Genomic DNA, 17,173 nt, shown 5'->3' with positions numbered 1-17,173 from the left:
CTCTGTCCAACACACACATATTGAAAGGCTGCTCTGCGGAGTGGATGTTTCCTGTTGGATGCAGCGGGACTTGTCCTTTACCTCCTCCTCCAAGGCCCCTCTACACACACACACACACACACACACACACACACACACACACACACACACACACACTTCCACTGTCCCTCAGTCTGAATGTCTTATTTTTCAAACCTCATGTTTTCAGCACAAAACATCTGGACCCAAGGTAAAAATTAAAACTGATTTTTAATACTGTTAATCTGTACTCATACACATTCAACTAAAAGCATCCTCTGTAATTGTAGGCTGTATTCAACTGGTGGTTAAGTGCAATGCTGTTGTACTGGAACACTGGAAAACACTGGCATTATCTTTGGCAACATTACAAAAAAACATAATTTACAATATTCAGAATCAGAACATTATTAATGGAAATTACCAGAGCACAAACGCAATGGGCAGTACAATATAGTCACCAAACTATATGTTCTATCATTCAATAAGCTCAGTCTTTACACCCTTTATAATAGAGATGGTCTGGGTAGAAGTGTGCAAGCTGCTCCCTGAGGCCTTGCTGGGAGACGGACAGTCCGGCCCGGGACAGCTGGTCTTCACATCACTGCTGCCCGGCCTTTAAGACCGCTGTAAGGCTACGGCTTCGGTTTCTCCACTCGTCCGTCCGTCCTCTGCTCGGCCTCGTCTGGGACCGCCGCCGCCGCCCCGCGCAGCAGAGGAAACTGGGGAAAAGGTGGTCCAGGAAAGGGAGGTCCCGGGAAACCCTTACGTGGAGCTGCAGGAATGGGCCGAGGCAGAGGAGCTGTAGGTGTCCGAGCCCAGCGGGGAGTACTGGACCAGAGGGACGGACAGGTCTAGGTACTCCTGGAGAGAGAGAGAGAATCGGGAGGTTTAGCGTCGATGTTCGCGCATATTTTACTGAAATGCTGATGAATGTTCCTCAAAAACAACACATTACCTGGTTCGCCATGAGGGAAAGAGTGCGGTCTAAATCTTCTACCAGCTGTTGGAACGTGGGTCGGCGAGATGGGACAGCGTGCCAGCAGTCTCTCATCATCAGGTACCTGGCAAAACACAGCACAGTGTTATAGATGGAGAGGGGTTATGTAAACAGATAAGGCCCTGTGTGTGTGTGTGTGTGTGTGTGTGTGCGTGTCAAGGGTCAGTTGAAATTCCCATGTCGATATTTTGTTGATTTAAAATACTTGACCTTTGGTTATTTAAAGTGCCAGATGCCAGTAACGCTTTACTTTCCGGGTCCGCAATTTCCTAATAATTTCCTAGAAAGGAACTGCTAATTTCTTAGGAAGTTCCCTGGAAAGAACCATGAAATTATGTACTAATTATAGGGAAATTACAGAAAGAAAGTACCTCCAATTTCTTCTGTTGTTTCCAAGAGAAAACCATGAAATTATGTAGTAGTTATATAGAAAATCAGAAAGTAGAGGAAGGAATTCAACAAATAACTATATTATATAATTATGAATGAATAATGACTTGGTTTACCAAATTGACCTCTGCCTATTATTTTTCTAATAAATAGTTTATAGTTTTGCAGTTCTTTCCAGGATTTTCTTTTAGAAATTGCCACCAGACTGCTTACATTTTCTATATAACTGCTACATAATTTCATGGTTCTTTCCAGGAGACTTCCTAAGAAATTAACAGTTGCTTTCTTAGGAAATTGTGGACCTGGAAAATTAACTGTTCAATTTTTTATTCTTGACTGCAAGAACTTGTATATAATCTAAAATGTTAAAACGACTGCTCCGTATTCATTTAAAAGCTACATTTCAATGACAGAAAGATGTACACTATCACCCAACCCTAGTGTGTGTGTGTGTGTGTGTGTCTGTGTGTGTGTGTGTGTGTGTGTCTGTGTGTGTGTGTACTCACAGCTCTTGAGTGCATGCGGAGGGTCTTTCCATGCGGTGTCCCTCCTTTAGCAGCTTGAAGAGCTCCTCCACAGGAACGCCGGGGTAAGGAGAGCCCCCTAGGGTGAAGATTTCCCACAACAGCACCCCGAACGACCACCTGCGACACACACGAACAAGTATTAGAAAAACACGTAACTTTCTAACAAAGACACACATGCATCTAAATGACAAAAAAATGTTAATTATGAGCTTGGCGAGTAAGACTCACACATCACTTTGGTGTGTGTAGATGCGGTCAAATAAAGCCTCCGGTGCCATCCACTTCACTGGCAAACGACCCTGGAAGAACATTCAACTGTCAACCACCATCCCAAACATCTCATCACTTCACCCCGAAACTGATATACTGTATCTATCTATCCTGCTTACATTAGTGGTCTTCTTGTAGTAGTCGATGTGGTGGATGTCTCTGGCCAGGCCAAAATCGGCTATCTTCATTACATTGTCTTCTGTGACCAGCACGTTCCTGGCTGCCAGGTCTCTGTGAATACACTGCAACACAGACAGGAGGGGGTTCATAGCAGCCATATATGAGTAATTAGCAGAGTGATTAGAAATTAGTTAGAGATCGTAAAGGAATACACTGTGCTTTTGGGAGATTGGCCTGTTGGTGAACCCATTAAGTGATAAGAACATAGACACCAAAGTCATCCACGTGTCCCCGGTAGATCATTAGCTTTGGTGCTCCATGCTAACACGTTAGCATAAACTATGTTGAGAGATAGTAGGTCACTAGCATTATCTAAAGTAAGAAGACTGACCTTTTAGTAATAACATGTTTGTTTTTTTATTATATGGCCTGTAGATTCATACATTTTAAAATTGAAATATCATTAATTCAATATGGCTGATGTAACCAGGTTTATTTTTAGATCTATTTATATTTTTCAGCTGTAGTCTCCCATCACCCTCCACCTTCACCTCCCATGGAAACACAGACAATATTCCCTGCTACTTCAAAACAGCAGGATTTTTAGATCATATTTTGTATACATTTTATCTCCACCACAAAACTTGTCCACATATCATTTAAAATTGTGTATCATTTACTTTTTAGTATTCAAATTTGTTTCACTTTTGAAGTAATGCTAATAACCTACTATCACTCAACATAGTTTATGCTAAAGTGTTAGCATGAAGCACCAGAGCCAACACTCTATCAGGGACACATGGATGATTTTGGTGTCTGTGTTCTTATCACTTAACAGCTAAGTTGACCAACGGGACAGTCTCCCAAAAGCTTTGTGTATTCCTTTAAACGCCTACATGTAAAAGCCCACTGACCTTCTTTGAAGCCAGATAGGCCATTCCTCTAGCCACCTGGTACGCAGCAGAAACCAGCTCCCTGATCTCCAGATTACCCAAGGAAGCCTGCCTCGGGCCGCTCCAGTACTCCAGACCGACCGGCCGACGAGCGCGGAGGTACTCCCTCAGATTGCCCTGTGAGGCATATTCCACGACCACATACAGAGGGCCTGGGACAGAGAGGGAAACACACTTAGCTTCAGCGTAGGACACAAATCGCCGCTCCTACGCGTAACACACGATCCACACACTTACCGTCTTGTGTGCAGGCTCCCAGCAGGTTGATGATGTTCTTGTGTTTGCCGATCATCTTCATCATTTCCATTTCAGAAATCAGGTCGGACAGGTCCTTCTCTGTGGCATCCGCTGCACAATGGGAATATTTGACATTAGGTTCATGTTCAAACAATAAAATGATTTCTCTCTTAGCTACAGATTCATACAAACACCTATCTACAGGTGTATTTATAGTAGGTGAGAGACTAGTGTTACGTCATTGAGATTATTATGGTATGTGCCTCTCACCTTTGAGCATCTTGACAGCCACCTTGCTGAGGCGTGTGGGCTTATTTTTGTCAATCCCTACAGCCTCAGCCAGCACCACCTGACCAAAACAGCCCTCTCCAAGAGGCTTCCCCAAGGTCAGCCTGAGGAAAACATACCGGAACACGTTAGGCAGTATTCACTATGTTTTGATTTCAAAGCATTACACACGTGAGATTGCCGATACAGAACTTTTCCTTGACCGCAGTGGTACCAGTATACTGTAGATCAGTGGTTTACAGCCGTGGTCCATGCAGAGTCTGCAGGTTTTCATTCCAATCAAACACCGCAGCAGCTGACCATGGACCATGACTGAAACCCACTGTTATAAATGGTTATGGGCTGTAGTACCTGTCACGCGACAGCTCCCAGAGAGGATCATGGGGAAGCTCATACTCTGACACCCCTGCCAGGATGGTGGTGGCTGCGCTGGAGAGACGGGACTGACGCATCAAACACATCCCCGACTGGAGGGAGGATGAGGACTCAACGGACACCTACACAGGCAGAGAAGAAGAGCATGTTTGTACGTTGTGTGGGTCTTTGCAGCATCAATGCTAAGTCAGTGGGAGGGGGAGACAGGGACAGAGACAGATAGAGACATGTTACCTGTCTCCTGAGGGGGATACTCTTGGCTAGTTTTTGGACAGCCAACTGGCTGTTGAAGTCACTCTTCTTTGGGGCGCAGCAGAGCCGGCAGATGATTGCTATGGCAATGAGGATGACGACGATGAAAAAGCCAAAGCAATAGATGAAGATCTCCAAGTAGGTCTGAGAAGGCATCGGGGACGGGGGCAGATCTGAGAGGGGTGCGAGATACTTTTTAGTCGTATAAAGCATTATATTAACGTTTTTTGTTAATTTTTTGACTTTTTCTGCATATCTTAGCATACCTTGAACTACAGTGAGCCACGCGGAATGGTGGGAGACTCCAATAGAGTTTCCTGCCAGGCAGGTGTACACTCCTGCATCATCCACAGTTACGTTCTTCAGGGTCAAAACCTCCATTTCCTTGTCTGTTGTGTTCAAACCTGCAGTCTGAGACAAAGACAAATGTAAGAGTGGAGGTGTTCATTAAACTCAGCAAGGACATGCCTTGAGTATAGATAACTAGGTACCAATCGTATCACATCTACACTACTGAGCACCACAAAATGTTCACACTTTTGCGACCAACTTTAGGAATACAACTTAAACTAAATAAATAATTGGAAAAATCCCATGTTCCCTTGTTATATTCATTGGATTCAGCTTTTCTTGTGATTGGCAAAGCAACAATGTGAGGTACATAATACATGCAAGGCCCTTGGCGACATGCCAGACACAACAAGCCACACTGCCTAAGTGTGTCTTCCATCACGATTCCACAACACACCATAGATGTGGTTTTACTTTAAAAAAACACACTCTGTCAAAGTGAAATGCAACCAATGCCATGCAATATCAAAAGAGGCTGACTCGACCACAGCCAGTGATGGTTGTAACAAATACTTCTCACTTTGCGCTAGCTTACTCCATACAAAGTTATGAAGTACTAACATTTTTAGTCTACACCAGGACATTAACATAGTTTTGCATAGCCATAGCTTTCTCAATATTTTTTAGTGCGGTCTAACCTAGAGCTAACCTAGCTACCTTGTCAATGTGACAGCTTCCTGACATCCACCCTAGCAGAAGCTTGGTGTTGAAAGGCACAGCGGGACCTTTCCAGCTGTGTTTGACTTCCACGTTCTATATGATTCCCCAAGCATTTGTTTGATTCATTAGATCAGGAGTGGACAACCATTCAATGATAAGCATATAACTATATGCTAATGCAAGCATGGATTAAGTCCATAATTTCCTAACCATAATAAATAATACATTCTGCCTAATGGCTAATTAGGGTAAATCTATCTAATCTAATCTATAATAATATTATAATGGTCAGAGTCTAATCGTAGTCCAAAGGAGTATACAGTCTCGCTTGAATTAAATCTAATTAAATTTGCTTGGAGGACATGGGCATAGGATTTGACAGCCTGAAGTAAAAAGACATTACCCAAAAAAAAACAAGAACAAATTTGACATCCAGTATTGAGAAACCTAGTCCATTCTGAAGTGCTGTATCAAACATTTGGTTGATAAGATTAGGCCCATTCTCACAAATTAGTGGCATTGGTTGCAGTGATCCAAAACTTGAAGGAATTGAATTGTTGGTAAAATAAACAATGTGACATTACCCATCTATTTTGGTCAGAAATCTTCATTCACATGATGCATATTACCATTACGATATACACAAATTAATTTTGTAATGACATAGTAATTGCTATGAAAATCAGAAAGATTTAGAAAGATATTCGATTTAAGAAAAAATGAAGGCTGAAAAGCTTTCATGCACACAGGTACTACGTTTTTAAAAACAATACTGTTTGGTACAAATACAAGCTATTAACACAGGTGTTTCCAAATAATACATGTACATACCTTCAGAACACGGACATAAGGAAGACCGTCTGGTCCCACTCTGGTGCCATTGACAGTGATATGTTTGAGCCACTGGATGTGCGGTTGCGGGTCACTGAATACTCGGCACACAAACTCCACATTACTACCAACAACAGCAGTTCGATTGGCTGGGAGACCTGCCTGGAGGATTGGTCTGTGTGGGGAACGCTCTAGAATAAAAATAAAATAAAATAAAATAAAATAACAAAGTTTAAAAGAGCTAAGTTGCAACATGTATATGAATATAATGTACACAGACCCTTTTAAAATGCACTGATAAGCACACTTACCGACTACATCCAGCAGGTAGGTGTGTTTGAGACTGCCATATTCGTTCTCCACCACACAAGTGTAGTTACCTTCATCAGATGGAACCACCGACTCCATTATTAGAGTCCACATGTGGTCTCTGATCTGAAAAGTTGAGCGAGTGGGAGAGAGAGAGAGAGAGAGAGAGAAACTGGTTGTTAAAATTGCAAAGTTGCGTGTTCCAGTGTTCCACAAGGTTCAATGCTAGGACCACTAAAGTTTCCTTTTTTATCTCCTCTTAAGGATCATGGTATGCTGCAAAATTATACATGGCTGTTATTAAAGACACAGGAAATGTGAAAGTCTTTTCTGTTATATGAACTCTGTTGTTTTCTCTTGATTATTTTCTCAAACAGAAACGCACCTTGAATCCTCCGATCCGTTGGTCTTTCCTGAACTCTCGCCCATTCTTGTACCAGCGCAGGGAGGGGATGGGGTTCCCGGTTGCTTGGCATCGGAACTTAACCGTCTTACTAGCGGGAACGGCATGGAGCTGCTTTTCCATTTTCTCTGGCATTACCCACTGAGGGGCCAAGGCTGAGGAGGGGAAAGGAGAAATCCAAAGAGACAGACAAAGAGAAATATATAATTACAATCATTTGTGTTTACGGTCGTTCAAGTTTTCATTACAAAAGCATTGTAAACTCAAGCAGAGGAACAGAGAGAAAGTCAGAGAGAAAGTAGAAAGTAGAGGTCATACATAAATTTGGAGCTTACGTTGGAGCTTTTCGTTGCTGGTTGACAATTCATTTGAGAGTTTGTTTTCCTCTGAGGATGACTCATCATCATCTTCATCTTCAGACGATTTAACCGTATCTGCTGAAAAAAAGAGAAGTTAGATGTTCAAAAGTGGTCAAGAACAACTGTGTTTTCGTGTGCTTTTTTTTGTGTGTGTGTGCAAACAGGAAAGGCACAACACAAGGCTTCTCACTGGGAGTCCGGGATGCTCCTTCCGAGAGACAATGAAAACAGCTTACAGATTAACCTCTGACCTCTCACCCCAGCTCATTGAGAGAGGTCACTGTGAATGAGGCTTTCAGCTCTCCTATACTCAACAACCCAGCAGACAGAAGTTGTTGCCACAGCAGCACAGTGCTACACCCGACCACTTCCGAAACTTCAGAGACCTCCTCCCTATCTGCCCTGGCCATTAACAGCCTGCTTAACACTCCCAACAACACAGCAATCCCTCCAGCTATATCCTGCTAACTTTAAGCTATTTTGGAACAAAGACAGGGTGAGGGTGGGTAGAAGAGAGGCGCAATGCAAAAACAACCCAATAGAAACATGTAAGAAAAACTGTAAAACCCTGTATTGTGGTATGAAGAATATAGATTATGGTAAATATGCAACCACTGGTAAACACATCAAACAGTTTATAGGTAGTGTAACTGGTTAGACTGGGTTAGGTTTTTGGGATGCATTTTTTTTTATTGGGGTTTTTGGTACAAAACATACATCATCTCTATAGATTTCCTCCAAAACATACTAAAATATATATATATAGGCATATCCATGCAAATACACACACACATACACGCATATACATACATATACATATGTACATATATACATATAAATATATACACATATACATACGCATACACATACATGGTTACACCTATACACATAAATAAAATATTTGAATGATGTATGAAAATCACCAAAAAACAAGAACTAAAGGAATATTTTATGTTTAACTATAGAGGGGCTGGGGGGATTATACCCAGTCCCAAAAAACTGGAGAGTGGAGGGAGGGAAGTGGTTTGAATTCAAAGAGCTAAACCTTCATTTGGAAGAATAGAACTGAGCGAGGTGGGAAATTGAAAGCAGGCTTTGTTTATGGAAAAAAAGACTGCAGCAGAGAAGTTAAATTTGATGTGTTCTTGACGGAGAGAAAAACAAGAATTTATGGGCTCAAAAACAACAGTATCACATACACTTGCGCTCAGCTGGAATCCAGATGGTTGGAGCGAAAAAGCAAACACACACACACACACACACACACACACTCGGGGGTATATACATGCACATGCACACACCCAAACACACACACACACACACACACTCACACTCAAAGGAGGAAATAGGAAAGTGAAGGCTTTCTGTAAAAGAGCTGCTTGTGTTTCTGCTGAGTTGATTACCCACAACGAGTCTGACCGGCCTTAACACCCGGCTCCAGGACTGTGTCTGTCTGTTTCTGTGCCCTGAGTGTCTGGACAGGATATACAGACCATAACCAGCACACTGAGCGCCAAGCCTTGGTTTCACCATGAAAAATCCCTTTAACCAGTTTCAGATGCTTCAAAGCCAAAAACAGCCAAACCTTAAAAAAGTCAGTTTCCCATTACAGAAATTTGCTCATTGGAAAGTTTTATAACCTTTTATATAACATAGCGTCCTACAACTTAAAACAAGTTGCTCACTAGTCCAGTGCTGTGCCTCAAAGCAAAGTGGTTTCATGGGCCTAAAATGCCATGACCACAGCCGAACCCAGACATGAAAGGGCCTCGCAAACAAAAGAAAGGAGGAAAACCCATACACGTATCCACACCACTCACAACAAGCCTAGTATGACTTTGAACTCTGTCAGTCCACAGAGGCAGAATGATATACAGGACAGGCAAAAGGCACACACACACACACACACATGAAATCCTCCTTCAAAACAATTGCCACGAGAGTGACATGTTTCTGCAGAATACCTCACCTGTGTCCGTGTCCTCTGTGGCTGGTCTGGACTGGGTCGGAGGTAACTGGACCAGTAGAACCAGCAGGAACCAGAGCAGCAGCAGCAAGCAGCGGGATGAAAACATTGTGACTGTAGAGAAAGACCACTGTAACTTCCACACTGGGAACACACTGCAACAGAAAGAGAGGGAGAGGGGGGGGGGTGAAATTGGAGGAGGTACTAAGGACAGCACAATAAGACTCAAAATAAGAGAAGCAGCTTGTGACACATTCTAAGGTGTCTCTTTTAACAAGTAGGAAATGGGAATGACCCCTACCAGCCCCCCCACCCCCCATCAGACCAGCTCAATCCTGCCCTTCTCACCCCCCCCCCCCCCCCCCCCCCCCCCCCCCCCCCAGCCTCGCTCCACACACCATGCTACCCTACATTGTTTTCTCACCCTCCCAGACTGCTCACACTTCTGCAGCTGTTTCTTCCGGAGGGAAAGAGACGGTGATACGGGCCCATAAGCTTTTGGCACTCAGAGTCTTGCCCCCCCCCCCCCCCCCCCATTAGCTCATCTGCGACGACTAAATATCTGTCAAGTGTCAAACATAGCATCGCTGCGGTGAAGCAAAATTGGTTTCACACAAAGGCGGATAGAGATAGACCCACTCCCACCAAACCATAGCATAGAACACCATTTGCTCCGTGTTTATCGGCATGCCGGTGTGAAAAGGCTTTCCGCTGCAAACACATTATTTTGTTGCGGTGGCGATGGAGGCAAAGAGTTTCAGATTTCAGCTAGAGAAGGGCAGCAAAGGACAGTAAATGCTTTAAGACACTCTGTAACGTCATCCTCTTATGGGCCTCATAAACAAGATGAACACTAGTTGGCTGGCATCGCCGAGCCCTCGGCTTGTACTTCTTGGCGCTCTGAGAGCCGGGACATTACAGAGGACAAGTGCTGCAGACCCTCCAGCTACTAACAGCCAGCCACACTGGAGCCATCTCACTACGCACACTGTCCTTCAGCTATATGCTGGATATGCAAGCGTGAGTGTGTGTGTGTGTGTGTCTGTGCACGTGCATGCGACCGTAAGTATGATGTGCATAACAGTAGAGCGTGCCAGGTTTATGAAGACATAATTAATACATTACACACACACACACGCACTGACGCCAGCAGTAACTCAGCTCTGCACTAACGTTTTAGAGTCTCTTAAATTAATGAGTCTGTGTGTGGATTTATGGGTTTTATGGCTCCGAGTCTCAGGATGCTACAGCTGACATCCCCTCACAGAGACTTCTCTTATTCTGGTATCCCCAAACTTAAGACTGTATGTTTCTCTTGTTCTTGCTCGACACACTAGCTCAAACACTATGCAACTCTTTCAGACATAACTTAGGGAAATATGGTGGTTTTCCCAGAAACTAGAGGTACTGAGGCCTCCCTCCCTCCCTCCCTCCCTCCCACACACACAAACACAAACACACCCAGCAAACATTTTGAATAGATGTTGATGCAACGTCCTGCACCAATGTGTAAATATAGTGCCAAAATGGAAGGTGTAGTTGTACATAGCTATGCCTTGTTTTGTGAAATCGGGTCCTCTTTCTGATATAAACAGTTTCCAAAGACATTTTAATATGATTTTTTTACCATGCCATGCAATGTAATCTAAGGGGTTGGACTTGGCCACCTCCTGACCTCACTATCCGTCAAATGCTTGCTGGGTATACACACACACACGCACACACACACTCACCCAAGGGAGCTGAGTATAAAGAATGGAGTGTCTCGTTAGTTCGAACAAAATGATTTCCCTTTTTCCCCAAACTCATCCCTCCCATCCTCTCTAATGCACTCTATCCATTCCTCTGGCTCTTCATAACCCATCTCTCTCTCTCTCTCTCTCTCTCTCTCAACCCCCTCACCCTCTCTGCTTAACATCCCATCCTGAACCCCTCACCTACACACCAGATTCTGCAGCAGGCTGGCAGCTCTGCTAGTATAGCTGTCATAGTGACAGAACCAGCACAGGCCCACGCTACCATAACATCCATCCATCTGAGCTGGAAAAAAGGTGAGTGCCAAAGAGGGAGAGAGAGACCATGCTAATACTCTGGAGGCACCATATAACTCCTGGAGGGTGGATCAAACTTAGGAGACATGGAGGATAAGCCTTTAGAAGAAGAGGAGAGTCGAGGGGGGTGAGTGGGGGTAGAGAAAAGAAAGGGCTCTGCTTTTTCAAATTGAAATGGACTTTAACTGGCCAGAGTCTGACTGAGCATCTCAAATGAGAACGTATTGGTATAAGTGAAAGTGATCTCTAAATGAGAATAAATAAAGATGTAGTAGTAGGGATGGGACGATATATCAAAATGCAATATATCGCAATACAAATATGTGACAATATGTATCGTGGGGCAGAAATATGAATCGCAATATTAGCTTAATTTTATTCTGCTGTAGTAATCACAAATGAGACGGCTTGCCCATCATAATTTCACAAGCTCTCCATCCAAATTATATTATTGTCACTTTGTAATGACATTTCTAAATTGTTGTTTACATTCTAGCAAGCCAATGGCATTGCTCGAAAGATATGTGGCTCAGAAATAAACATAATTCTGCACAGTCAGGCTTTGTTGTCATTGAAATTATTACATCATATCGTGGTTGTATCGAATCATGAACCCCATATCCGTATCGAATCGTATCATAAGCATATCATCCCATCCCTAATTTACAGTAGGTTTAGATTATGGCTTTTTGTTTGGAGCCATTTGGGACAAATACACTGTAAGACTCTGAGCCAGAGTTAGATATGGGAAGGCTCTGGGGAAATAAAGTGAGTAAGACCGACATGCACGCTCAACATATTTCAACCCCACACCATGACACCACTAATAGGGATGATTTAAAGGTTGGGCCTTGCGAGACGGATTACTATCGAATCACTGTGACAGTAACCCTGCCCTGTAAAAGTCTCATTATCCACACTGCTGCTGGGAAATGACAGGGCAGGAGAGTGGGCACGGTATGCTGGAGCCACTAGTCAAACATGAGGGCTATGGCCTATTCTGAGAGTCAAGGTGCAGCTGTTTTGCAGTATATGGGAATAACTGTCGAATTAACATATTTAGCTCGGAAAGAAAGCAAAAATCAGAGATCACAAAGTTGACTGTATGAGTAAATGCTCGGTCACTGGCTGGTGGATGAGCTGTAGGATAATTCATAGTCTACTAACTATGGGTTCAAATGATTCACATGAAGAAGAAGAGGGGTTTACACCAAGTCATTCAGAGGCTGTTTTAGATTAGAGAGCAGAGATTTGCGCGTGATCTCCAGGAATCGTAACCGTTAATTTAAACCACTATCCCTAATTGTATCATTTTCAGTCTCCCTAAACAATACGTGTAAAAAAAAAAAAAAAAACCCACCAGAGGATAGAACGGCAAAACAGCCTACAATAGTGTCCCGTGCAACGAACTGCAAGAAAGTCCACGGTGCAAGAGAAAAGCCCTGAAAGGGAACGAAGTTTACATACAACACATTATCATTTTGCAGGAGAGAAACTTTACTGCAACCTTACCTGTTTCACTTCTTTCAGTTATGCAAAGACGTGAAGTCGAAGCGGACAAATGAAACCTTTAACCCACTACTTGTAAACAGCTCAAGTCGTGTGTCGCGCGCTGTCCCGGGGAAATAAAAGCCAGTGGACGCAAATGTGGAACGAGTCTCCTCAGACCAGCTTCCAAAGCGGACAGGTTATGTCTTCATGTTGTTATATCACACATACACACGCGTTTCGGCGGCTCGAAGACATCTTTGCTAGCAGAAAAAAATCTCGGCGGTGTACTCCAAAACGAGCGTCTCTGCCCCCCTCGAGAGAAAACGTGGGAAAAGTGCAGTTCATTGACGGTATTGTCTCAATATAGTCGTACAGAGGAACGCCTACAGTGGGAGTTTCCCTCCTATTAAGTAGTAACCCCCCCCCACGTAAAGCCTCCTAGTCCCCCCACTCGATTAATGCCCCCAATGCCGTTAATTCATTGACTCCATTTTCCGAGTGGCGCAATCCGGCCGATATGCACGGACCTCCCCCAGGAAATCTTTAGCGCGCGCGTGCGTGCGTGCGCGTGTGTGTGTGTGTGTGTGTGTGTATGTGTGTTAGACGGGCTGAAAGAAAAAGTTGTCCTCTCCCTCCTTGCAGGAGCAGGAAAGGGATTTCCTCTCCTTTTAAATTCCTGCAGTGATAATGCTCTAGCCTCTTACTTTCATTTGTTTTCATTGGATCAGTCAGGTCGTGGACTGAGGATTAGGCAATTAACTCCATAGGTTACACCGCATTGGCATTTTTAAACCGTTAAGCCGTGTGTGAGTGTGTGAAGTAGGCTGGTTTGCATGTGTGTGTTGTGGATGTTTAACAGTACTGCATGTGTATTAAAGTGTTATAACGTTTAGTGTTAGAGAGAGAGAGAGAGAGAGAGAGAGCGAGAGAGAGAGTGTGTGTGTGTGTGTGTGGGGGGGGGGGGGTGCATACAGAGTTCCTGAATTTCTCTGTATCGCTTTCCTGTGATCATAATCAGCTGTTTACTTAGACAAGACCAGCCCTGGTTACATCACCACCCAACACACACACACACACACACACTCTCTCTCTCTCTCTCTCTCTCTCTCTATCTCTCTCTCACACACACACACACACACGCACGCATGCAGACTGAATGTCCCACAGATGGATTCCATTGTGAATTCATGGGGATATGTGTGTTTGAGAGTGTCAGGGGCAGAACAATGCGTTTGAGTGTCTCTCTCTGGGTGTCTGTGAGTGCACAGCAGAGCAGAGCGCACAGAGAGCGCATTGTGACCCGCTCTGCCGCACAGACACCTCTGCATAGCTGATTTTTCACTGAATCTCTCTCATTTTATCCTCCGGATTAGTCCCTTCGTTGTTTATATATTCATTTTATTCAGCTGACACACTTAATTTGCAATCAATGCAACAATAGAATATGTTTAAATTCCTAGATTTCTACCAACATTACAAGAAACCAATACTGAGGACTGCCAAACGCACAGCAATGACAATAGATGAAGAATACGACTAGTTAAAAAGAGTGAGGTAACACATCCACTCACATTTCACTTATCTATTGAGGCACAAACTATGAAACATTAACACATTTTGGCAAGAAAGCCTTGGAAATGCAACATCAAGTGAGGTAAAACCACAGCTAGATCAGTGTAGAGCCAATCACAATCCAGTATAACAATACAACAGTCATTCAGAGCACAGAGGCAGTTTATTCAGGGCCATAGCCTGTTAATCAGAGAAAAGAATAAAGAACGGAATCATAAAAAAAGTAAATGTAAACTCTTTTAGTCCATTCAATGAAAATATCCAAAGCATCTCTCTCTCTCTGTGATGGCTTTCTGAGAGCATCACTCCCCCTACTGGGTGGCATGATTCTCCCAATGCCAACAAATCTTAGAAAGGATGGAGATCCATGATTTACTACATACTGCATAATATGTGGACATAGCACAGTCCATATTTCCAGTATGAATAGCTGTTTTGTGCTTGGAGATGCACACTTCAAGGGCTTGTGTGGTTTAGACCAGTGATTCTCAACCCTTTTCATATCAAGGACCCTAATTTAGTCCACATTAGGACCACGGACCCCCATTTGATGAGATTTTGTCTCTCAGATCCAAATCTGAAAATATTTTTATTGTCAGATATGATTTTGTCCAGAATACCATGACTATCTGTATTGTAGGTAGAGAGATAACAGAGAAACTATGATCAAAACAGTCATTCTTCTACATTCTCTAATTCTCGTGTTAACTTGTAAATAAAATCTTGCTTCCAGTGTGAGCATGAGTAAATCACTTTATCGTGTTGTTGCAATAATGCAGGGATTTGTTTGAAAAATCAAAATGCTTTCTCAGCTTCAGAGAGCTTCTTCTCAGCATCAGCGATACAATGATACCCTCGTTGGGCCTCACATCCCTTCAAATCCATGCAAACGTACGTCTGTGTGTGTGTGTGTGTGTGTGTGTGTGTGTGTGTATGTGTGTGTGTGTGTGTGTGTGTATGTGTGTGTGTGTGTGTGTGTGTATTTCTGAGTCTTAGAGTGCTGGAAGGATGTTTCGCTTCCTGAGCAGTGAATTAATCTTCTACAAACAGAAACCTAGAGACAGGGGAAAAAAAGCAAAAGCTACCTAACAGGTTAGAAATAGCTTCTGCTTCCACTCAGGATATTTACACTTTACATTTATAGATCTACAGTAAATATAAAGCAATTTAAAATCTGGACCTAATGAACAACCACTGTAATGTCCTCTCAGTGCCCATCAATTAACAACCTGTATGTTCATTTAAGAAATAATTTATTTTTATAAAATTGCGGTAACTGGTAACTTCTTATTGTTCTCATCTTTCTTAATTGCAATTAAGATTTGCTGGAAGTCCAATATGGTTTGCCACCACTACTACTACTACTACCATTACTAGTACTTCTACTGCTACTTCTAATTTTACTTCCACCTTTACTTCTATTACTACTACATGCTACTACTACTACTGCTACTACCACTGCTACTACCACTGCTACTTCAGTTGGAATAGTCCATTTAGTTGAACTTGTTGATGTTTATTACGATGACAAACTTATAGAGGGCCTACAACTGATCAACAAAATGCATGTTGTTGCACATTATTATTGTTTTTAATTTACTTTTTGGAGTCCTAAATTCAACATCTGTGACAAGGGCACAAGGATCAACAACACCTTCCCGGTTTCCATGCCCATGCTAATTGTTTATGCGGTTAGTTATCTGTACATTTGTGACATTGCCCTTGGAAAAGGAACAGAAAAGAGAGGTGGGAGTAGTCACAGCGAGGGGCTCTTGACCTCAAACTGGAGACATAACGCTGTTTTGATGACATGATGATGGGAGGCCAGGGACAATAAACAAAAGACAAGGGCAAACATACTTAGGACAAAGTGTTAAACAAAATTATGCCAAGTTTGAATTGGCATTGACACGTGAAGCCTGTGTAGAGACGGACAACAATGGTGATAATCATGATAGAAGTAGCATGGCGGAAAAATACAAAGTAATGCTGACTATCTGAAAATGACCCCTGGCCCATCCAGGTGCCATGAAGGCCACCAACATGATGGATAAGATATACTGAGCTTTGGCAAGCTGTTTTATAATTTTTTCATATTTATATCATATTTTTTAGTCACTAGTCACTATTCTGCTAGATACAGTATAAAACTCAAACTATTAAAGCTTTCATTTTTAAATATTATACAGGTGGATCAGTGTGCCATAATGAATATTTAGAAAGTTGAATGTTTTCAGTGGCTGAGTTACAAATACAATGGAAGACTATGAGAGATTTGGTTATTATCTGGAGCTCTGGAATATTTCTTTCAGGTCTTGTTGCAGGAGGTCTTCTTCTCCACATTGAGATGGATGGCCTGCCGCAGGAGCCTCATCTGGACTTTCTGCATCTGGAGATTGACTTGTTGAATTGTTTCCTCCGCAGCAGCCTGGGTCTGCAGGCGGAGAGCATTCTTCTCCTTTGACTTATCGACTTTGAATTTAATTGAATTCCTTTGTCATTGTGCATACAACGGGATTTCGTTTAGCAGCAATCCAGTACCAATGAGGCAGCTTAGCAAAGACGAATATAGAACAAAAAGTGGCATATAAAAGTAGAATAAATAGATACATAATATGCTAGTGAAAAGAAGAGTTTATTGTAAAAGGTGTATTTAGGTTTTTAGAAGGTATTTAAAAGGTGCGTCCAGAAAACTAGAACAGTAATAAAACAGTCTAAAATTATTATTGCACGGTTGAGAGTCCTTGACA

The 17,173-nt window shown here is 42.8% G+C and overlaps 1 protein-coding gene across 2 annotated transcripts; it reads right to left on the bottom strand.

The window, feature by feature from the left end:
* Positions 1–645: 645 nt before the first annotated feature.
* On the bottom strand, positions 646–13,258 carry fgfr1b (fibroblast growth factor receptor 1b). Of its 2 annotated transcripts, none has more exons than XM_071543999.1 (17): positions 12,873–13,258; positions 9,313–9,464; positions 7,320–7,421; positions 6,967–7,139; positions 6,584–6,707; positions 6,273–6,463; positions 4,697–4,841; positions 4,413–4,603; positions 4,155–4,300; positions 3,786–3,907; positions 3,516–3,626; positions 3,240–3,430; positions 2,325–2,447; positions 2,164–2,234; positions 1,915–2,052; positions 977–1,082; positions 646–882 (listed from the first exon to the last, which is right to left on the bottom strand). In XM_071543999.1, the coding sequence occupies exons 2-17, from the start codon at positions 9,416–9,418 to the stop codon at positions 784–786; spliced, it is 2,139 nt and encodes a 712-aa protein (XP_071400100.1). In that variant the 5' UTR covers positions 9,419–9,464; positions 12,873–13,258; the 3' UTR covers positions 646–783. The 2 variants fall into 2 exon arrangements, with proteins under 2 accessions (XP_071400100.1, XP_071400101.1); XM_071544000.1 differs by having other exon boundaries at positions 7,320–7,418.
* Between the last annotated feature and the right edge of the window lie 3,915 nt (positions 13,259–17,173).

This window comes from Centroberyx affinis, unplaced genomic scaffold (genome assembly GCF_046629955.1).
Source record: "Centroberyx affinis isolate AG114_WGS23_722 - 3 ecotype Tasmania unplaced genomic scaffold, CSIRO-AGI_Caff_v1 ptg004433l_1, whole genome shotgun sequence".
Taxonomy (NCBI): domain Eukaryota; kingdom Metazoa; phylum Chordata; class Actinopteri; order Beryciformes; family Berycidae; genus Centroberyx; species Centroberyx affinis.
This window is presented reverse-complemented; position numbering and strand designations above follow the sequence as displayed.